At 45.7% G+C, this 22153-nt stretch overlaps 2 protein-coding genes across 4 annotated transcripts in view; one reads left to right on the top strand and one right to left on the bottom strand.

Moving 5' to 3' along the window:
- The first annotated feature begins 538 nt into the window (after nucleotides 1–538).
- csrp2 (cysteine and glycine-rich protein 2) lies at nucleotides 539–8278 on the top strand. 3 transcript variants are annotated; one of them, XM_012815438.3, is made up of 7 exons: nucleotides 539–643; nucleotides 1090–1172; nucleotides 2724–2842; nucleotides 4654–4822; nucleotides 6052–6181; nucleotides 7068–7161; nucleotides 7962–8278. In XM_012815438.3, the coding sequence occupies exons 3-7, from the start codon at nucleotides 2731–2733 to the stop codon at nucleotides 8036–8038; spliced, it is 582 nt and encodes a 193-aa protein (XP_012670892.1). In that variant the 5' UTR covers nucleotides 539–643; nucleotides 1090–1172; nucleotides 2724–2730; the 3' UTR covers nucleotides 8039–8278. The 3 variants fall into 3 exon arrangements, with proteins under 3 accessions (XP_012670892.1, XP_012670894.1, XP_012670893.1); XM_012815439.3 differs by having other exon boundaries at nucleotides 540–643; nucleotides 1090–1161; XM_012815440.3 differs by lacking the exon at nucleotides 1090–1172.
- Nucleotides 8279–8444: 166 nt separating this feature from the next.
- Nucleotides 8445–22153, bottom strand: part of zdhhc17 (zinc finger DHHC-type palmitoyltransferase 17) — a 31843-nt gene continuing 18134 nt past the window's right edge. The window contains exons 10-17 of the mRNA XM_031582301.2: nucleotides 21864–21964; nucleotides 17431–17555; nucleotides 16182–16244; nucleotides 15814–15907; nucleotides 13809–13892; nucleotides 12958–13115; nucleotides 12050–12144; nucleotides 8445–11782 (exon numbers count right to left, since the gene is read on the bottom strand). Of these exons, the coding sequence (XP_031438161.1) occupies nucleotides 11644–11782; nucleotides 12050–12144; nucleotides 12958–13115; nucleotides 13809–13892; nucleotides 15814–15907; nucleotides 16182–16244; nucleotides 17431–17555; nucleotides 21864–21964 (859 nt within the window). The 3' untranslated portion in view covers nucleotides 8445–11643. The remainder of the gene's footprint in view (nucleotides 11783–12049; nucleotides 12145–12957; nucleotides 13116–13808; nucleotides 13893–15813; nucleotides 15908–16181; nucleotides 16245–17430; nucleotides 17556–21863; nucleotides 21965–22153) is intronic.

The raw sequence follows: 22153 nt of genomic DNA, 5'->3' as shown, positions 1-22153 counted from the left end.
TCTCACCCAGATATGTGTGAGATTTTGGTGTGTGGATGTGCAACACCTCACAAAGAATCCTTTAAAAACAGAGTCTGAATTATTCTAGTCTCCCTTAAAATATATTATAGCTATTGTTTGGCTGTATCACAGAATATATTCTTCATTCAATACCTGTTTCCAACCCTGAGGCCATCCAGATAAGACTGTGCAGGAATCTGTTGGGAGAGAGAAAGAGCACGCTTCACACTGTGGAGTCATGAAATTCCACTACCAACTATTTCAACAGATGTAGTACAGTAGCCCAACAAAAAATGTAGGCCTACAATTGAGCCATTCGTACATTTTTTTTTTTTAAAAACCTTAGAAAAAGGCATTCCATACACGCCATTACCACACATTTCAACTCATGCAATAGAGTAGCCCAAGAAAAATGTTCAACTAAAAAGATTTACAAACTTGTATCGGGTTGAGCGCGCTCTCTCTCTCTCTCTCTCTCTCTGGTAGAAAGGTAGGTCCCAGAGAAGTCGAATTCTCCACCCCTAGTCATCGAGGCCACTCCCCTCCTATGGCCATCTCTAAAATGACATGACTTAAGTAGATGTCTGCATAGTCGAAGCTCCTGGAATCGTCGAGGGACACAACGTCGACACCTGGAAACGATGTAAGGATTTCTCACTTTTGTTTTTAGGCCGTGACTAAATGTGGACTGGTATTTTGGTCTATTTTAATGAGTGGAGTTGAAATATTATAAATTCGACGACATGGATTTACACGGGTTGGCAGTAGATCGCTTTTCAGGGAATTTGCATCACTGTGAGTAGGTATGCTGTAGTAGCCTCAGATGGTTCCTTGAAAGTTAGGTAATGTAACAAAATATCAGCGAAAGTCGAGTGGCTTCTTCACAGTTAATGGTGTCATACATTTGAGTAAGCTATCAATTGTATGTTTTAAACGGCATTGCAAACGGCAGACTTTTGACGAGGTTTAAGTATATTCATATACGCAAGTCTGATCACAACAATTATTACTGTTGACTTGTCAGTAAGGTCTTTGCGGAGGGCTTATTATGAACAGATTTAAATTAAATTTGAACTTTTGTGTCATCAGATTAATCGCCAAGATCTACGCACGAGCTACAAGTTCGGTTATTCACACGTCATATATCACCCTCAACCTGAAGTAAGCGAGCTGTATGTAATTTAATGGTTTTCTCTTTTGATGAATGCATGCCTCTGCCCGCTGATCGGCGACACACCTAATTTAATCCGGTGCCACACCTGACTAGGGCAAGATTTGAGATTTTCATGACGTAACTAGTCTGTAGTCTCCTGCCGGCCCTCCTGTATGGACATGCCACAGCTCTCACCTGAGGACTTCACTTGACCTAGATTGGTTTTCTCTGAATCAGTGTTTGACCTCATAACAACCTGCATCCAGTCACTACAAGGACAGATAGAACAACCCGACATATGGAGGCTTTTTGGCCAGACATTGATGCATTGTATCCATACATTTGGGTAAAGGGACAAATGTATCAGAGTTCAAATGTTATGGTTGTGTACATTCTATACAGTTAACATGAGTGAGAGATCAATGAAGTTGTGGTTGTAAACAGCTGGGGTACATCTAGGAACCACAGTACTGGTAACGCGAACCCTTGAAGAATCCCCTCCAGTTAAAGGAGGTTTTGACTGATGTAGAGGCATGCTGAAGTCCCACACTAAAATGTACCATTTGTCTATGTGGGTTTCCCAATATCTGCTGAGTCTTGCCCCATTACCCACTGGGACCCCAAGGGGCCTCTTAATGTGTGTGTGTTCCTTTTGATCCTCGTTCTCATATTGGGGCATGTCTCAGCCTGTAATAACGCGGCCAGGATTGAAAGCTTCACGCGGGAGCCGCCTTCATGCTAGATTAATGAGCAGCGTTGCTGTGCATGTGGTCGGCATAGTGAAAACTGAGAGCTTGCTCAGTCATTTCTTTTTGTCGAATGACATCATCACTGTAGTTGGATATAGTCACTTTTTTGCCTCTCTGGCGACAGATGTGAGAACGGGGTATTAATTAGTGTTTTATATGTCTGCCCGATGTAAAAGGGGGTGGTGGTAGGGGGGTTGTCTCTGTACAGATCGAAAACACATGATTCGCTTTTCTGCACAAGCGGCAATGGCTGATTTTATTTCTCAGCTGGACACAGAAATACAATGACCATCTGTTTGAAAATTGCTTTCATGTGAAGTTGCAACCACAGTCGTGATGTTTCGTGGACAATGCTTGGCGCTTCAGAGAATCTCCTAATTTCCATTTATACCTGACCTTCTAGTCACGTTGTTTGACTGTTGTTGTTAAGGCAGCCCAGGGTTCCATCTCTGCATCATTGTTGTCCCATTGACTCGTGGACTTTGTTGTCGCTTTGACTTCCTGACCTCTGTGGGGTTTCGTTGCTTTGTGTCTGTCTGCACAACAACAGGAAGGTGTCTTTTGATGACCTTGTCTAGGCATTGGAGGAAAAGACAGACCAAGGTCCAGTGAAAAAAAACAAAAAAAACAAGGGAAGCACAAGCCATTCACTTCCTGTCTGTGCTGTGACCTCAGCTGCTGTCATCACAGACATAGCCAGCACAGTTTTAAGATTAGGCTTTTCCCAAACCTCTTGAAGGAAAATCATTATTATTATTATTATTTTTTTAAATCAATGTCTAGATTTTCAATCTTTGTTTTTTTCCTTTGTTCCTCTGCAGCTGAATCATGCCAAACTGGGGTGGTGGAAATAAGTGTGGGGCCTGCGGGGGGACCGTTTACCACGCCGAGGAGGTCCAGTGTGATGGGAAGAGTTTTCACAAGTGCTGTTTCAACTGCAGTAAGTGGGCCCATCCTGCATCAGTCTCTACTCCGTCCATCCATCTGCTGCTTCTCTCACCTTATTCTCTTCCTACCTATCTACCTCTACCTCTTTTTTCTTTCCTCCACCATGTTGTTCATCCTCTCTTCGCGCACCTATCACGCTTTGACCATGTACAATATGTGATAGTGATCGATGGCTTTGCATGGATTCCCCTGAGGCCCTGTTGGGGCCAACACCTTTGAGGGGCCTTTAGGTCATTCCCCAACCTGGAATATTTGAATTAGTCCAGTTTGAAATTTGTATTAAAGGCTTTACAGTTGAGACCGTGAACAGCTGGAGTGGTTTACTTTGTCACCGGACCAGTTTTACATTGCAAAAACTGTGTAGTGAGAAGTCATTCTTGACCATATTTTAGTGTCTTGTAGTGTCCTCTACCTTCTCTGTTGTTGAACTGTAGGTCACACACGTCATGTGACACACAAGCAAAACACCATACAACATTAGTGTTCTCTAAAAATAAAATGGTGCCATTCTCCGTCTGACCCATCACGTCTATAGGCTTCTTGTCAACGTGTTTAGTAAACAGACGTAAACAGACTGCGGAAATTACTGCATACACAAGACACAAGGGATTGGTTAATCATTCAGTGTTCCACCAATGGTGTGCTCAGTGATCTGTGTGTGTGGAGCTCCAATGCACCTTGTGTGACCTTCTCTGGGGATGTCTCTGGGTGGTGGTGGTGTGTGGGGCGGGGAGCTTCACGGGACTCAGCTGAGTGGCTGAATGCACATGGTTGGGATTAGCGCAGCGCTATCGCCAAGCGAAAGGGGCATCGGCGATCTGGCCCACATAACAAGTGTTTATTTTTGCGGCTTGCCCACAGAGACCGCTTTGTTGGGAGCAACCATTGATGAGATAATGAGAGGAGATGGATTGGGCTGTGCGTGTTGTGTGTGTGTGTGTGTGTGTGTGTGTGTGTGTGGTTGTTTTTCTGCATTCCACCCTCTTTTCCTCTCTTCAATTCTGCTCGAGATATCTTTTTTTCTCTGTCGAATCTATTTTTAAATTAAGAGGGTTGACGTCCAGGTGAAGTTAAAAATGCATTAAACCAGCAACATCCCGACCTTCTTGCGCTTCAAACGTTGCACAACATTAAACCCATTTGTGTCCATGTATCTGTTTTTAAAATCCACCTGATAATGAATGCGATTATGCACCGGGACACATGACGAGTCCCTACTAATTAGGCCGTATGAATTGAAGACACACAGACACCCTCCCTCCTCTGCTATGATGTTTGCCTCCGCTCTAAATGAACTTGGAGACAATAGTGCCCCTCTGCTTCTTAATCCACAAGTCATCTGCCCAAAAGAGCCAGCAGTCTTGGCCTTTTACAGCAGCCCCCCAGTCACAAGGATGAGTCACATTGCTTGCCGGGAATGGAGATGTTGTTGGGCCTACCATTCATAAAAATGGGTCAGTTTTCCAAGTGCTGCTGTTGTGCAACTTGTGTTTTCTGGTTCATGTTTATGTGAGAATGTGAAGGTATGAATTTGTGTGTGTGTGTGTGTGTATGAGGTGGTTTCAGGCTCAGTTTGTATGAGTGAATGTCAGATAGGGAGTGTTGTGTGTGTGTGTGTGTGTGTGTGTGTGTGTGTGTCTTTGTGTGGGTGTTAACATATCTGTGAACAACTGATCTTACTGTCATGAGTGTAAGTGAGTTACATCTGAGTGAAAGTGTGTGTGTGTGTGTTTGTGTGCAAGTGTCTTTCCATGTATCTGTGCATAATCTTCTCTCATTGCCATGCACTTTCTGTGTTCCTAGTGGTCTGCAGGAAAGGCCTAGACAGCACCACTCTGGCCATTCACGACAAAGAGATCTACTGCAAGTCCTGCTACGGAAAGAAGTACGGGCCAAAAGGCTACGGTTACGGCCAGGGGGCCGGCACACTCAACATGGACCGCGGAGAGAGACTGGGCATCAAACCAGAGGAGTGAGTGTTGCCTGTCGTAGCCTGACACCAACATGTGTTTTGTGTTCTTCTCGCCGCTCTGCGACTGAGTTTGTTTTGCACAGAGAGCCTGTGGTGGAGGGAGGGGAGCCATCTTTGTCTTCCATTGGTCCACTAATCCCTAATTTGAATTTGTTCTCCAAAACACAGCTCCGTCTCTAGCTAGTCTACCCCCCCCCCCCCCCCTGGGGATTGGAACACCAACTTTAAAGTTGCAATGTGGATAAACAGCCAACCCATGCCAAGCCAACACCACTGTGCAACTATAGTCGACCCAGAGCGATGGTTGCAGTTCCACCTATCTAGGCCTATTACTGTTATCACTCTATTACTGAGAGAGTCCTTCCAGAAGATTCCTTCCCCGGCTGCCATTGTAATTCACACAGGGACTGATGGCCATGTTCTGATAAGGTCCGCTAATATCGGTCCTATTGTAATGCAGCCCTTTACGGGGGCCTTGTGGCCAGATCTTGGGTGCAAATGCCTGTGCGCTTCACCCGTCCACCCGCTGAGCAGTCCAAGCCCGACCTCCTGATGGGAACCTCGCCTCACGCAACGCGCCCTTGTTTTCCACCAGCCCTTGCCGAGCTCGGAGCCCCGGGCATCAGGTGATTGTTGTTATGAAAGAGGCCATTATGTAAGAGCGGTTCCTGGGCAGGCCCCGCTGACTCCGCTCCTACTCATGCGCGGCCTCCAGCACAAAGCGCTCCATTCAGGGCTGCAGAGGACAAGGCGGCTCCCCCAGCCCCTGCCCATGTCTTTGTTAGGCTGGGATCCAGGGCCCATCACCAGCCACTGATAAGAGGCCGACTGATGGGCCTCAAGAGTTGGGTTCCCATCTCCCAGGTTTGAGGGGCGGATCAGTTCAGGGTATTAGGGCATTCGGTTCAGGAGTGCAGTCAGTGTCAGTGTTTTTCCTATGAAGGTATAGAGGTATGTTTGATTTTAGGGTGAGCACCATAAGTCAGATCAGGTGAAGCTTGAAATGTGAGATTATGCAGAAACGATGCAGAAATGCAATCCATCTGATTTAAAAAAAAAAAAGCATTATGGAGTTTTGGACAAAAACGAGTGAGCTTTCTATCTAAAATGCATGCAAAAAACCTTCTAAATGTCATCATATTCCATGAAAATGAATTTGAAGGTACCAGAAGTGGTTGCTCATTATATACCGCTCGTATACCATACCTTTCTCCCCCCACCTACTTCAGGCCTCACAGCCATCGGCCAACAACAAACCCCAACCCATCTAAGTTCGCTCAGAAGTTCGGCAATTCGGAGAAGTGTGCCCGGTGCGGGGAGTCTGTGTATGCAGCCGAGAAGGTAGTGGGAGCTGGCAAGGTGAGTGCACAGCTGTGTGTGTGTGTGTGTGTGTGTGTGTTTATGTATTTCAGCTTCAATCCCTCTTCCAACCTCTGCACACACATAAAGACAAGACACCAGCACTTTCTGCCAAGAGACGATCTGACTTCATCCTCAGCTGTCTGGTCATGTTTTTAATAACACGCGCAAAAAAGAAAAGAAAAGTCATTCTCCACGGCCTCCCCGTTTCATGAACTCCGGATTTGAGCGTTTCGCGCAGCAGATGGAACAGCGATGGCCGCCAAATTGTGGCCCCAAGCCTAGACGCAGTCGGTCGTGTCCTCTCGCGCGGCTGTGGCTCTGACCTCATCGCCCTCGTGGTCGCTGCAGTTCACGGCGAGGGGACGGTGACGTGTCCCGAGATTAGGCAGTTTCCTGCGGCTGTGAGTAAGCGCTCGCAGATGGACCCGTGGAGCGTGACCAACACGGCCGACGGCCCGCTCTGCTCTTGCCGACCGGTGTGCGCTCCAGCATTAAGGCCTAAGGTTAAATGAAACAAAAAAAAATCTGGATCTCTCTGTTGGATATCCAGATGCTGTATTCTTTTTCGTGTGATCAAACATTTAGAGATAGAATGTTCCTATCATTATTTACGCTTTCTCATTCTTGTCTAGAACACAGAAGGACTTCGCAAAGCAGTCTCTCAAATTGTGACATAATATTTTTCATTCAAAAGGAGTGAATGGTGGTTAGTTTTAAAAAGTCACTGACATTTTTGTTTGAACACCCATTTTGTGCTACACAAACAAGCCAACCTTTACAGCGGTCACAGCTAACATGGGGTTCAGTGGATGATGGTAAATACGTTCATTCTGGGGGAACCAGTCCTTCAAGTCTTTTCTCTCTCTCTTTCTCATCACTGTAGCCTTGGCACAAGAACTGCTTCAGGTGTGCCAAATGTGGGAAGAGCCTGGAATCCACTACCCAGACAGAGAAGGAGGGCGAGATCTACTGCAAAGGTGAGGAGAACCACAACATCAACAACACAAATGTCATTAGCATAGCATGGCATCAGGCCACGGCTCAGTCAACATTCAGAATCTGGATGGACTGGTTGAGTTTGACAGTAAACCAGCGTCCCGTGATTACACTGGCTTAAATGTTCTCAGCATTGCTTACTGACCACTGATGTGAGGTGATTGAGGACAAGTTGCAGCCTGGTCACGCAAGACACAATGCAGTCATTAACGTGATCAGCGAAACTATTGTGGAAAAATGCTTTCGACCACGAAGAATGTTTTGGCTTGGAGACAACTTATTTACAACAACATTATTTGTTTATTTATCCAAACCATCGATGGAACGTTTATATCTAAACATTGTCAAATAGTGGTCTAGCCTCCTGTTTGTGGAGAATCTTCAATTGGGTATTCTTGAAAATATATCTTGGTGGAAAAACCTTGAACCTGACCCACAGAAAGGCTGACTCCTCATCAGCTTCATCTAAACATACCGTAAACTTTTGCACATGTGTCTGTGGCAAGGGAAATCATTTGCATGCATGTTAAGCACGCCGACGGCCAAATCTGATTGTGGTTGGACCATAGTGAAGCATCTACTGGCTTTGGTCCAGGGCAGAAAATGACAACCTAAAAGCAAACCATATTTCCTGTCTGTCAAAAAATGACAGAAGCACATCTCCATTTTGAGACACAAGTTCAATCAGTGAACTCTGTCCATTAACACATTAACTCGCTGTTGAGAGTTTTCGCTGACAATGTGCTGTGTCTATCTTTTATTTTTTCAAATCTTCCTTCAGCATGTTACGCCAAGAACTTTGGACCCAAAGGATTTGGATATGGCCAAGGAGCAGGCGCTCTGGTTCACGCCCAGTGATGACCGCCTTGAATGACTGACTGACCGACCGCTCCCACAACTGTGCCTTTGTACATTTTGCTCAGCTGCTTGTGAGAAGCAGTTTTTAAACTAACGCCTTAAGGGGGGGGGGGGGGGGATCTAGGGTCAGGGGATAGGCTGGATCTTGAAGTTTATCAGGTGGGGTGGTGTTTGGGTACAGCTAGGATTAATGTCTGTGGTTCTGTTACAGAAGTAATAAACATTATGTATAAAGATTTCCATTTTGGTTTGTGGTAATTTTTTTCAACTGCACGTTTTTAGTTAAAAGAAACAAAGCTTGATGACCACTCTTTTTCTTGTTGAGGGACTCTTCCTGTTGTTTTTGTCATTTTTTTTAAAACTTCCTAAAGAGAGAGACAAAATTACGGGAGATCTCACATTGGAATGTTTTGTCGTTTTTTTTATTAAAGCCATTAAAATTGAACCATGCCCAATATGTTTACATCTGAAGCAAAGTTTACAGTGATGTCCTGAAGAAAGGTGCAGAGGCACTGTCCATGGTCATGTGCTTTTTCCACATGGTGGGGGTGGGCAGGGGAGACGTCAGGGGGCCAAGCAGAGGAGTCTGTTGGACGAAACGGAGGATGCCACTGGTCCAGGCAGGTTTAGGACCAGACCAGAGGTCTGTTAATATGGTGGAACAGAGAGAACGACAGAAAGAGAAATACAAAGTGGTGTTCATTTCTAGATAGACAGCAAGAGGATGTGGCCTTCTGTTTCGGGTACAATGCCTCCCTTACTACTGATGCAAACGTTAAGATTTAGCAAAAAGCTGGGATCGTTTCATTTTGAGTGTTACTTTGGGTAAGACTTAATGTTAGGACTCTGCGGAAATGAACAAAAAAATATTTGCCTGTGTTCACCATTTCTCTTGCATCTTGCTTTACAATTTGTACATCCAGTGGTCTAACAAACCCAGCAAATGTGACGTAAAAAAAAAAAAGAAACCATTTTGTTTCGACCTTTATCGACAAGTATGGAACATTCAAATATATTACAACTCGGTCACAAGGTTCTGACTGATCAGTATCTGCCACCTGTGGCTCGATGACAACTTGCACTAAAAGATACACACACTGGGATTCCCAAACATGGAAGAGAAAACGTAATGAAAAACAAAAACAAACAAACGTACTTGCAAAATACTGAACATTCACTATTTACAGACAAAGGGGTCGCTGGGCTGTTGTGACAGGGAGAGATGGCCTTGGGCATCGGTGTGCTGACGGCCTCCATGTCCAACCATCTCACATGCAGTTTCAAATCTTTTTTGACGATTTTTCGTTCGTTTTTGTCGTTTTATTTTTTTTTGCAGGTTAAAATGCCTATAGACAGCAGTGTCGGACATCACTAAAAGCTACAGTCATACACTTATAAGATTATAAGTTGATTTTTTGTTAGGTTTTTTTTTTTGTTTTTCCTTTCTCTTTTTGGTAGGGTGAAATCATATAAAAAAGAGCAGCTTGAACTAACACTGAAAAAAAACAAAAAAAAAGGTCACTCACTCACAGACAGAGAGAGTAGTAACTATATCATTGACTATGTACAGATGCACATTCGTAGTATTTCATAGTTCTTTCGGGTGGCTGCAGCCAAGTCCTTTGGCGGAAGGGAGTGACCACCAAGATTCCTGGGAGGTGGGTGGAACGGGAAAAATGACACGCACACACACACACAACCCCCCACCCCTCACCAAACACACACCAATTCCCCACTCTTTGTAAACATGGTAGAATTTCTCGGAAGCAGGTGGGAGAAGGAGGAAAAAAAAAAAAAAAAAAAAAAAATCCTGGTCAGTAACCGCAAGATAAACCAAAAGGTGATCAGTGCATTGTCTTAGGCAGACAAACAAAAAACAAGGGTTGAAACGAGATAACAGAACATACCACTAAAAGAACAAGGGACAGAGCAAACCTTTGAAGTCTGGCTGGCGGGAAGTGATCATGAAAAGCGCAATGGACCCTGTAAACAACCATCTGAGAGGAATTCCGTTTGGAGACCACCGTTTGAAACACAAAAAGAATCTGCCTCAACCCCTTCTGTATACGGGGGCTGGAGGATTGCTTATGTCTGTTCCTAAAACTAAGCATATATTAATAAATATTAACTGTACAATATGTGTAATTGTTCTTAGTTACATTGTGAGGGCACGAGAGCATAAAATTAACCAGAAAACAAGACAGCCCCAAGTCATCATCATAAAAAATAAAGAGGACCAAAAAAAAAGAAAATCTAAAAAAATGACATCCTGGTAAAAGAACCAAACAGTACCATGAAAAATCCTTTCCACATAATTCTCTATAAATAGCTTTAAAAAATAAATATGCTTGCATCACATTTTCGGAGCAGGAGATGGCTGCTAATAGAAGCCTTGGAGAAGACCTCACCTTGCGCCTCGGTAACTGATACAAAAACAGCCCATAATAAGTCAGACCCCCCCCCCCCCACCCCACCCCAAAGGGACAAACAGCTAAGGTTGACCTAAACTGTGGGGACAGTGTGGTGGAGAAAGGCTTGGGGTGGGGGTGAGGGTGGGGTCACCAGAGCAGGGTTATTCATCACAATCCCATCGGCAATGATCTGACTAAAAGATCAACCTTTCAGTAACATCCCAGCCCACTTGTGTTCATATCGACTGGGGCCCCCGTAGACGAGGCCCTCCTGAAGAACAACGCTGTTCCAAGACTGCATTCAGAAAGACTAGACAAAACACGAAACGAAACACTGCCAGGGCCAAACAAAATGAAAAAAAAAAAAAAAAAACTACTGACAAAAAAAATGAGGGATTAATTAAAGACAAACATACAAACACTTAAATGTTAGTCATGCTCCATAATCCGGTGGATGGTGAAAGCAAAACAACAAACAAAAAAAAAAAAAAAAAAAAAAAAAAAACTGTAAAGATCCCTTTCATTTGACCCCCTCTTCTTCCTCATCTGCCTCTCCTTCATCTGTTCCTGTGGCTTCGGCCCTCTGGTCAGGGCACAGTCTTTGGGTGAGCGGCGGAGAGGGAGGGAAGGTCGAGATGATGCTGTTGCAGCCGCGTCAGTGGCGTTTGGGATGAGAGGGGAGCGGGTGGGGGACTGGGGACTGGGGCGCTGCTGCCGCCACTCAGGGTGCAGCCGCTGCCGGTGGTGGTCCCGCCGAGCAGAAAACCAAGACAAATAAAACGAACAAAGCATGCGTGGTAGTTTCTAGTAGGCGGAGAACTTGCATCTGTTCTGATGAAGAGAGATGGTCCAGCACTTCCCCACCATACACACACACACACACACACACACACACACACACACGTGCATGTAAACACACACACACACACACACACACCACAGAGTCTCTCCATCCCCTGCTCTCTAGATACAGCCTCGCTCCGATATGCTTGTAGGAGGATGACATAACATCATGAAAAACAAAGGGGGGGAAACAACAACAACGACGAAAAAAAAAAAAAAAAAAAAAAACCCAGATTCCTCCCTCCTTCCTGCAGTCCTGCTCTTTCCCTCGTCCACGCATCCCGCTGCTCTCTCTCTCTCTCTCTCTCTCTCTCTCTCTCTCTCTCGCTCTCACTCTCTCTCTCTTCAGCATCACACCAGCTGGTAGCCTGAGCCGGACGTCTGGTCATACTCTATTGTGTACTGCATGGTCCAGTCCACCTGCAACGGCCGCAGCAGCCCGCAGCAGCGCAGCTCAAAGAAGTCTATGAGGTTTCTCATGCACCCGTGACTGCACACACACACACACACACACACACACACACAGACAAAGAAAGAGACAGAAAGGTGTCAGGTCAGCTGGTCGAGTAAAATCAAATGTGTTAGATCAGTGTTTCCAGTGGCCTGCTCTTTTGGCCTCTACAAATTCAATACATTCTAATATAAAAAACCTATAGAGAGAAAACTGTTGCCCAAATCAAAGTAAATAAGGCATAAACCACAGAGGTTGTCTGATAAACAGATGGAACTAAAGCATGCTGTTCTTGTGTGCACTCACTTGAAGGGGCTCTCGATGGATGTCGCTGTGACTTTAAAGTGCTTGTATCTCCTGGCGTTCATCCTTTCATTTGTGGTGATCCCGAGAATGGCAATCTGGTCAGTGACACACAGGGCAGAAGTGTCAATGCAAAGCTGATACACAAGGACCGTGTGTGTTTGTGTGTGTGTGTGTGTGTGTGTGTGTGTGTGTGTGTGTGAGAGAGTGAGAGATGGGGACATATGTTATTCTGGACAGCTAGTCTTTAGATCAAGGAACAAAGACACTCAAAGCAACACAAACCAATTCATGAATTGGTACATTAAACTGTCTGAAAGGTGACTAATGCATTCAAATCTATCCAAGCCTGAAGCAGAACATCACTGCACCCCAGTTGAACAAGCAGTGGAGCAAAATATAAGCATGTTTAACTTACAATGTTTAATTCCTTGAACACCAACATGCAAATACACATCTTTGTTGTCCTGTAAGTTGCTTCAAAGGCAGAATCTGGCAGTTTAATTTTTGCGAAAGGTTGTTGATATTTCAGCTCAACAGCCAATCAAAGCACACCTCTCCCTTTCCATGCTCCTGAAGCACCATATTCATTGGCTGGGAATGTTTATGACCTATGTTTGTTTCCCATTTACAGAGCCAGGATGATGTACAAACATCTGAGTTTATTTTTTTCTTGCAGGAACGCTGAAAGGACAACTAGAAGAGGTCTTCACTCAATTTGACGAAGAGTGTATCAGATATTCGAATCGCAAACTGTTCCTTTAACTAAAACAGCCTGCGTCAGGGCTAGCTGTACACGCGGTTCTCCTTAAGTGCTAATCTCCATAAGCGTCTCCACAGTAGCGTAGAGAGAGTGTGAAAGCCTGGGGGTGAACGGCGGGTGGGAGGGCGGACGGGCGGGCGCCACTGACCTGGTAGAGCTGGCACATGATGAGCACGGCCACCCACATTAAGTGGAACACGCTGTTGAGGAACATCCAGAACATCCAGGGCGAGCAGGAGGCGATCTGCGTGATGTACATCCAGAAGCCGTCCCTGTGGTAGTTGGTGGCACAGTGGATTCGCCAGTCTGGGAACGAGGAGAGGATGACAACACAATGAGTCACACTGTGATACGTGTAGGAGACAGTGTTTCTTTTTTGCACAAGCACAGAAGCATGCATGGATGCTAGTTGTCCTGAGTTTGAAAGGACAAAGAAAGCGCATCTCTCCTCTACAATGTTTGTGTATGAGTGTCGTTTTCTCAGCCTTGTCAGTGTCATCAGGTGGAGTTATCATTATGGTGAAATATTGTTTACGTCCCCCTTACAACGATCTTAGACAGTCACTCAATTAAATAAACGTTACGTAATCATAAACACAAACAACATTCACGTGGGTTAAACCAGACTATAACAATGTCTAACGAGTCAATAGAAATAACAAACCCCCTTCCTCTAATGCCTCAATTAATGCATGTTTACAGGAGTGACAGCTCTTGAAGAATCTGACTGCTGGCATCTGGTTTAATGCTGCATGCACCGGACTGAACACATTGTCTGAGTATGCACTGTCTGAAAACCTGCACGACTTTATGAGCCGCGCATAAAGCCGTCAAACCGCCAGAGGAAGTCCGACCGACAGACAGACAGACAGCCAGCCGTGTCTTCTCAAGGGCTTGGAGGGGGTGGGTGATTGAGTGGGCCTTAAATGTGGAACGAGAGTGTGCGCGTGCGTGCGTGCATGTGTGTGTGTGTGTGTGTGTGTGTGTGTGTTCACTCACAGCAAATACAGCCGTAGATCATCCAGCAGATCATACACAGCAGGAAGAACAAGTAACCCATGAAGTAACGGTGGTTCCCACTCCCTGTGGAGACGGAAAGGAAAGAGAGAGCACACAGAAGAGAGAGAGAGGAGACAATGAGGAAGACGGTGAGTCACGTCTGGATCCCTCCTTGTCGGTCAATTTTCAAACCCATTACATACAAACATACAAGAATGCACTCTCACTCGCTCACACTTTACACACAACGTCCGATCATTAACACAGCAAGTACATGATCTAAAACAGTGTGATTCCTCTGATTGGGTCCAGAAAAATGAGCTGGATGCAGTCCCTCTCTGTCTCTTTCTTTCACACACACACACACACACACACACACACACACACACACACACACACACACACACACACACACACACACACACACACACACACACACACACACACACACACACACACACACACACACACACACACACACACACACACACACACACACGTCCAGACCTTAGATCCGGCCAGGCACAGATCCGAGAGAGTCAAAGAGGAAATATGGAATATTCAGTAGAAGTGAGTGCCAAGCGACTGTCTGCCCTGCCTACGCCCCCTCTCAATCACATCATGGGTGCTGGACGCTCGAGGAACAGGTGGAGTTTAACTCGCATCTCACACGCACACAGAACTAATGCCCACTCTGAAGGACTGCTCCTTGCTCCCAAAAACTTCATCCAGCCTGACTAGAAAAATGGAAGGGAGGCAAGGTTCCCTTTTGAAGACAAATTGGTAGATTGGTGGAATGGCTCCGGCTCGACCGCCAGTAAACAGGCACCGTCTCACAGTCATAAGGCTCCTGTTTGCTTTGGATGCTAATTTATGAATGATGTGTGCTAATGGCACGTCAAAGACACCTGACGGTAAGCTTGTCGTGAACTCTGGACGACCTCAAGGATCTGTGACAACACTGATTGTGGCCCGATCATCTGTACCTCGGCGAGGGAAGCGAGAGTGGGTTGTGGCTTCCGGAATATTTGGCCGTTCCCGTTTAACCCTGGTCACTTCCCCCTGGCCACCTGCCTAAACACAGTGCAAAGCTACCCCGCTGGGTAGGGTCTGTGTGCGGGGGCTGCCACAGGGGCTAAATGACTCTAAACACAGAGGGTAAGCGCTAAGCTAAAGTATGTCTAGTTCAATGTGGTTTTGCACGGAATGACTGTGAACAATGTCAAGGGAACTGTGCTCAGCTCAGCACAGCACAGCATAACCGCTCGAGTGTGATGGCTTTATGATGGCCTTTTTTTGCTACATCTCGGATCATCGATGTCAATCAAAGACGACAGCGAGCGATACCAAAATTATTCCTTAAAACTCAAGTAATCCCATTGTCACCACGAAGTGCTGCACTATTAACTACAGTCGATGATGTAGCCTGTAACTTCCTGTAGTTCTCCTTAGATACTTCCTGTAGTTCTCCTTAGATACTTCCTGTAGTTCTCCTTAGATACTTCATATTCCTTATTTAGCTAGCTGCTATAGATGGCATGATGCCACCATGGCAACTGTACCAGTCCCTTGCTGGAGAGACAAGCTCAAGTCATTGCTGGCCCTGTGCTCTCCCACTGCATGGAAGTTTGAGGGCATGTCTAGACACGCTGCGACTGCTTATTCTGTCCTGTAGCCGTCTGAGCTGCGTCTACTGTGTGATTTCACACAGCTGCTACCCGAGGAAGTTCTCATGGGGAGCACGGAACAGCATGACTCAAGTGACCGACGACTCACAAAATAGCAAGGGAGATTTGTGTGGGGGGGGGGGGGGGGCAAGTTGAACTGAAGTTGAACTGGAAGTCAGCAGCCATGTGCTAGTGCTTATCAGCTGGTAAGGAATAAACATGTAGAGGATTTAAACAAAACAAAAAAAATGAAAAACTCAGTCAGCTGCAAATGGTATAAACTAGTCTAATGCTAAACGTTCCCATTTCAAATGGTGGCATCCCTGTTCCTTACTCACCCACGCAGTTGCCAACCCAAGGACAGTGATGGTCAAATTTAGCGATGCATCGGTTGCACACAGCACAGTGTTTGGACCTGATGGGCTTCCGTATCTGCAAGTAATTATACACTGCAAGTTAACTGGGGCAGTTAGGAAAATGACTCACTGAGTCAAACAGTGGAATTGCCTTAAGTGGCAAGCACATAGCTACATCAGTATAGATAGGGAAATGGCAGGGTTTGACTATCAGGTGGGCCAATGGAAATAAGGATTATACAGTGTTGGAACAATTCGCTGGATGGCCAGCTCGATGCACTGCAATGTCTCACACAACTACAGGGGTGTGTGTGTGTGTGTGTGTGTCTGAGGTCAGAGTAAATAGTTACCAAGCAGGTGCTGCAGAATATGCTGAGGTCTAGGCTTCCTGATTCTGCCAGCTCAACAATTGTCTAGAAAGAGGGAGAGAGGAAAGAGGGAGAAATGTGTAAATACTAATACAGAAAATGAATCATAAAAACATTTCTGATTGATTCTGTTCAATGGGCTGTTTTGTCTGACCTTGTGTAACATCAACACATCTACACGACAGCCCCCTCTTGCTGCCGTAAGGACTTCAGAGGCCTCAACAGTTCAGATCCAGCACGGTACTATTTGTGGCCATTAGTTTGCCATTTACCTTATCAATACAAACAGCCAGCATCTGAATTCTCAAATAAAGTCTGGGATGAAGCTTAGTATTCCCCAAAAACTAGCCTTGAATCCTACATGTCTAGAAGTAGATCTCAACATGCAATTTCTGCCTGTGCCCTTAAGACAGCAATCATGAGACAGTGTTATGGTGTCTCCCACATGGATCAGAGTTCGATTAATACGGTCTGAGCATAATGGCCACCATAATAATTGGGGTAAACACTCCCATTCTTAGAGCAGTTACTTGCAGTGGAGGGCAAGACAGGGGCATTTCATGAATCCAGATCACTGATATTCCCATTAGTTATTGGGTTACAGAACCTATTCACATCTCGGAGGTTTGACAACGTGGCTATATATAGTGCGCTCATCAATCGTGTGCACTGAGGCAGTTAGAGGATCATCCAAAGGGCCATTATCTTTTACCAGTGACCACTAATGAGTGGTGCGGGTGGGGTGGGGGATGTTTGTTTGCTTGATGCTGCCTGCTGGCTGGGGGCCAAAGGGCCTGTGCTGAATTAGAAGGAGCTCAGCTTGGAGAGAAGGGCTGTGGAGGTCCCATCATTCTCCTGGAAAACTACCCTAGGAGTTTAGCTAAAGGTCGACAACAATACACTTAAGTACACCAACCCTTTGAGAGAAGTAAGCTAGAACAGGGGGAAGGGTTACTATAGGGTGGCAATGAAATTAACACTCATGGGTAATTCTGAGTATTACCCTACTGTAAATTCTCTGTGTAAAGTGGGGACTGAATACATCAACAGCCACTCCGTTGAATTCTTTCATAAATAAAAACCAGGCATAAGCTAAAGCCATATACAATACTCTTTGTTGCGATGGACTGATAGAAATTAAATTCCACAACTTGTTTGGTGAATTTGAGACGGGGGAGCTGGTCAGATCGGTGGACTGGGGTGGAAATGGTGTTAGCTGGAGGGCATTTACCTTCTTCTTCTGTTCCTCTGAGGCTTTGATGATGCCTGGGTCGGATTTCCACGACTTGCCGAAGTTGTAGAAGAGAAACACGCTGTTGAGCAGGAACGGGAGGTGGACAGTGACCAGAGGAAGATGTGTGAGGAGTTAAGGAGACAGACAGTTGGTGAGGGGAACTGGAGCTAACTGATGGTTCTGAACTGGAGGTTCTGATGGGCTAGAGACGGCTCTTTGGAAAAGGAAGCGGGGTGGGTTGGGGTCACTTTAGAAGACAGACCATACAGAAATCACAGTGAGGGACACAGAAAAAAAAAAATATAAAGGCATTGCTGACCTCTATCATAAATACCCCCTATACCTCAACTATATATACACTCATGCTTCTAACGGTGTGAAGTCACGCACAGCACACGGCTGGAATGTTCATTTCCTGTGGCGGGCGACGATCAGTCGTACAGGGGAGTGGAAGAGCAGAGTGTGGAGGCAGATAAGCTGCGGATGATGGTCGCATTTACGTCACAATTCTCCCAGTGCGCGCCTGGGTATATGACCAACTGAACCTGATCTTTTCAGCAGGTCTCAAAACATGAAGAGACAAACGTTTCCTCTACACATCATCACACATTTGGCCAGAAATCCATGGTTTACATCAAACCCTTCCTGTGTAGACAATCACAGCCTTGACTAAAAAGACACGGATTCAAAGAAATAATACAAATAAATCACATCAGAAAGAATGCAAGGCCACGTATCTCGCCTTAAGCTATAGGGAGGCATTACGGCCTGACTGCCCTCAGCATAAACCACATGTCTCGCAGTATAAACATCTGTCAGTGCACATACAAGAGGAATGTGGGGAGAGTTGGTCATCAGCCTCTTCAAACAACCAGCCACGGCACACCATGTTGACACATGACCTTGACACCCGTGAACCGGGCCGTCAACGGTTACGTGCAAATGGGGCCGCATTGGTCATACGCACGGTCAGAATGACTAGGTCCTTGTGGTGGTTGGAGTCTGGACAGCATCAGAACATAGAGAACCCAAAACCTCACGTTTCCTTGCCATGTCACTATTGTATCATCTTGACACGGCGCAGTATACTGTATACCTCTGCATCACCACCAGTATACTGTCTACCGTCTGCATCACCACCAGTGATGCTCCTCCGCAGGGGGTTGGGGGGGAGGGGGCTACTGTCATATTTAACTGCAGAGGACTCCACAGAGCGCTACACCTTCATGGTCTAATTACCTCTTGCTATTCTCTCTCTACTAGATAATAACGATGAAAGAGCTCTATGAGAACTCTGTAATTGAAGCTGTAAACCGAACAGTGGAGATGACACTGCCCCACTGGAGCGGGCTCTGCTTATGGTCAATGGACACTCTCATGCAGCATCCCAGGGAGAATCTGTCCCCAGGGACTGTGTCCAAGCACCAATAAAACCAGCCGCTCGGTATTATATAGCAATTAGAAAGTAATCACTATGTAGGCCAGAGGGGTCGTAACGAAGCAGTGTACAGATGGGGATGATGTATGGTGGTGGATGTGGCATTCAGTGTGGCATTAGGACGACTATGGCGCTTAATGTCTCCTTTGGTAATCACTATGTAAGCAAAGACGAAAGAGGCCAGAAGGGTCATAACAAAGCAGTTTACAGATAGGGTGGATGATGTATGGTGGTGGATGTGGCATTCAGTGAGGCAACAGCTGCACCAGAAATTCAAACAGAAGTTTCCAATCATTAAACAAAATGGTGCCACCAGCAACTCGATCAGTTCAAGAATTTAAAAATAGTCAATCCCATGTATGTACGGTACTGCTTTGTAAAGTGCAATAGCATCTTCAGCAATTCAGACAATTTTGGAAACTTTCACAACCGACTTTTTAACATCACTATAAAGTCACACAGACATTCCTCCAAGTCCTCAAGCTGATGCAATCATTAAGAGACACCTGATCTACCACAAGCTTACCAACACCAAACAGTCTATTGTCTCCTCTTTGTATTGTGAAAGCAATAAACCTCAAGCATGCACACCTGGGAATGCCTGTCTCATCTTCACACACACCAGACAACAATGGCCATGATGTGGTTGGTTTTGTTAACTGTTTCTCAGCCCACCCACACACACACACCCACACACACACACACACACACAGCCTCAGGTTTCCAGACGACTTCTCTCCTCATCTTGTCTGTGTTCCACTGGCAGGAAGAGCACCACCTCTCCCACAGGAGATTCACCATCGAGGGCTAATGCTGACTTGTTAAGCCCCCGAGATGACATTTCAACGCAGAGGCTTTCACGTGACTGCAAGGTTTGTTTTTGTAGTTCTTTTTTTTTTTCTTTCCCTAGGTGATGTGTCTACATGGCGCTGGGCCAGAGAAGGAACGCTCTACCAACAGAGCTCATCCACAGGCTGCCCTGTGCAAGCGCTGGCAGGGGCTTTTGTGAGGTGTGAATTTCACATGAAAAACACGGCTGCTGCTGCTGCTCCTGCTAACTCTAGAGGCCATTAATGGAGAGTTGTCATGGGAGACTAGATCCATTCAGAAGGGAGGGGAAGAGGCTGAGGGACAGAAAGGGGAGGCTTGAAACAATGGAAATATGATCTCATTTCTTGGAGTATCTGGGTCACTGTCCCAAACTCTAACAGGTGTGTGTGTGTGTGTATCCACACACACACACACACACACACACACACACACACACACACACACACACACACACACACACACACACACACACACACACACACACACACACACACACACACACACACACACACACACACACACACACACACACACACACACACACACACACATAGAAATGAATGGAAAGACTGTTTGAGGTTTAGAAAAAGAAAAAAAGAGATGGGGACTAGAGTCTACACAGTCTGACCCGTCAAAGTCTCATCAAGAATCTTTTTACACCAGGGGGGCAAAGCTGGGGTCGGTCCAATCAAAGCAAGGCCACGTTCCCTGAGGCAACGACAGGGCTTGGTTTCCATGAGAGAGAGAGAGAGAGAGAGAGAAAGAGAGAGATGTATAGAGGGGGGTGTTTGAGCAGCGTCCCAGAAAAACACATCACTGTGCGGAGGCACCTCATTAGGCCAGCCTCCAAATCGGCTGTCGCTTAAGCATGTCTAAACATGTGTGAGTGAGTGTGTGTGTGAGTGTGTGTGTGTTCTGTTGAGCGTGTGGGTGTGCCAAGAGGCCAAATAACTAATTCAATGGTGTTTTTATAAACATAAAAAAATAGTCATGCCCTAATAATGAAACTGTTAATAATTCGCATCTGTTACTTTGATATTCTTGCAAAAAAAATGCAAAAAAACTCCCAGTATTTTACACACTAGGTTAAACAAGACAAGCTCTCTGAGGTTAGCGAAGGAGCCTGTGCCCCTGAGGTCATTAACAGAGAAGGAGGTGTAACAAGCTGACAAACAGGTCATTTTCCACATAGCAGAAACACTCCTAATACCCCTGTCGTCGTGCACAGTCTATAAAAGTTTTTAAAACTCCAGAGGAACTAGAAAGGTGTCAGTCACACCCGCCTTACCAAAGTAATGCATTACTTCATACATGGAGGCCCACGACAAAAAAAAAAAAAAAGTTATTCTTAATCTCAAATTCCTCTTTATACAATGCTTGCATACTGATTAGCATGCGAGTGCATAGCATGGACCTGAGTCCCTCTAACGGAAAGACTTAAACGCAGAGCTAAAGTCCTCCATCTAGACCCGGGACTGAACTTCCTTCAAGAACATGCCTCCTGCCCTGCCTAGTCACACCCAGATGTTTGTTTAGGTCTTGAGTGTCACTGGGGAGTGGGCCCAGCTTGCCTCTGTCTGCCCTGTAATTTGGGCTCAGCCATTTTTGGTGGTTTTGGTGCAAGAGATGGGGAAGTGAGATAGAGAGTGGTGAAGCGTGCGCTCGGAGGCCAAAGCGGAAGTGACCACTTCAAAGCCGGGAGCCGCAAGTGTTTTTTTTTTTTTGCCTTTGGGGATGGGGGGTGGATTACAGTCCTTTAGTGAGATTACAATCCCTTAGAAGAAAAAGTGTCAAGTGTCAATCCCTGGCTGTAGGCCAAAGCAGTGGTTATGTAGGACAGCATGCTCACGTCGTAGGCTATGATGGTAGCAGATTGAATCTCTTTGCTTTCTGCCCTCAGTGCACCTTGGGTAAACAAGGGTGGCACAGATGGAGAGCAGCGGCTGTCCATCTGTTTGCTTCACGGGACGCTGTTACCTTACCCTGATGGACACCTTCACTGACACATGGAAATCTCTCCTCGTTACGAAGAACATACACCATCTCTCTAAATGCAGAAGGTTCTTTTTTAACCAACATCACCTCACAGGAATCTCTCCACTGATATCTAGAGCGAACAGAGCGATATGAGTGTATGATGCTGTCTGTCAGAAAAGGATATCATTCCAGAACCAGTAAAACCAGGTGATGTACATCCAGAACTTTGTGGCCAAGTAGATCCCCAGAGGCAGGGCACTGTGCATGGAGTGGTCAAAGAAGGCCCTGTAGGTGAAGAGAGAGAGAGAAGAGAGATATTTATTTAGCAGATCAATTTTATATAAAATAGCTTACCCATTATAAAAGTGCATGTGATTTCAAGGAATCAAACGTATAACTTTGCTGCTGCCAATGCCCAGCTCTAGTAGTTCAGTTAAAAGGGATATGTGCGCCTTGAGACAATTTTATTATTTT

This window comes from Clupea harengus, chromosome 16, assembly GCF_900700415.2.
Source record: "Clupea harengus chromosome 16, Ch_v2.0.2, whole genome shotgun sequence".
Classification (NCBI taxonomy): Eukaryota; Metazoa; Chordata; class Actinopteri; order Clupeiformes; family Clupeidae; genus Clupea; species Clupea harengus.
The sequence above is the reverse complement of the archived record's forward strand: the minus strand, read 5'-3'. Positions and strand labels throughout refer to the sequence as shown.

Excerpts from the sequence above, each read along its gene's own strand:
- csrp2 (XM_012815440.3), top strand. The coding sequence starts at position 2,731 with ATGCCAAACTGGGGTGGTGGAAATAAGTGTGGGGCCTGCGGGGGGACC. Across the intron at positions 2,843-4,653 it reads CAAGTGCTGTTTCAACTGCA|TGGTCTGCAGGAAAGGCCTA; the intron begins GTAAGTGGGCCC and ends CTGTGTTCCTAG. Across the intron at positions 6,182-7,067 it reads AGGTAGTGGGAGCTGGCAAG|CCTTGGCACAAGAACTGCTT; the intron begins GTGAGTGCACAG and ends TCATCACTGTAG.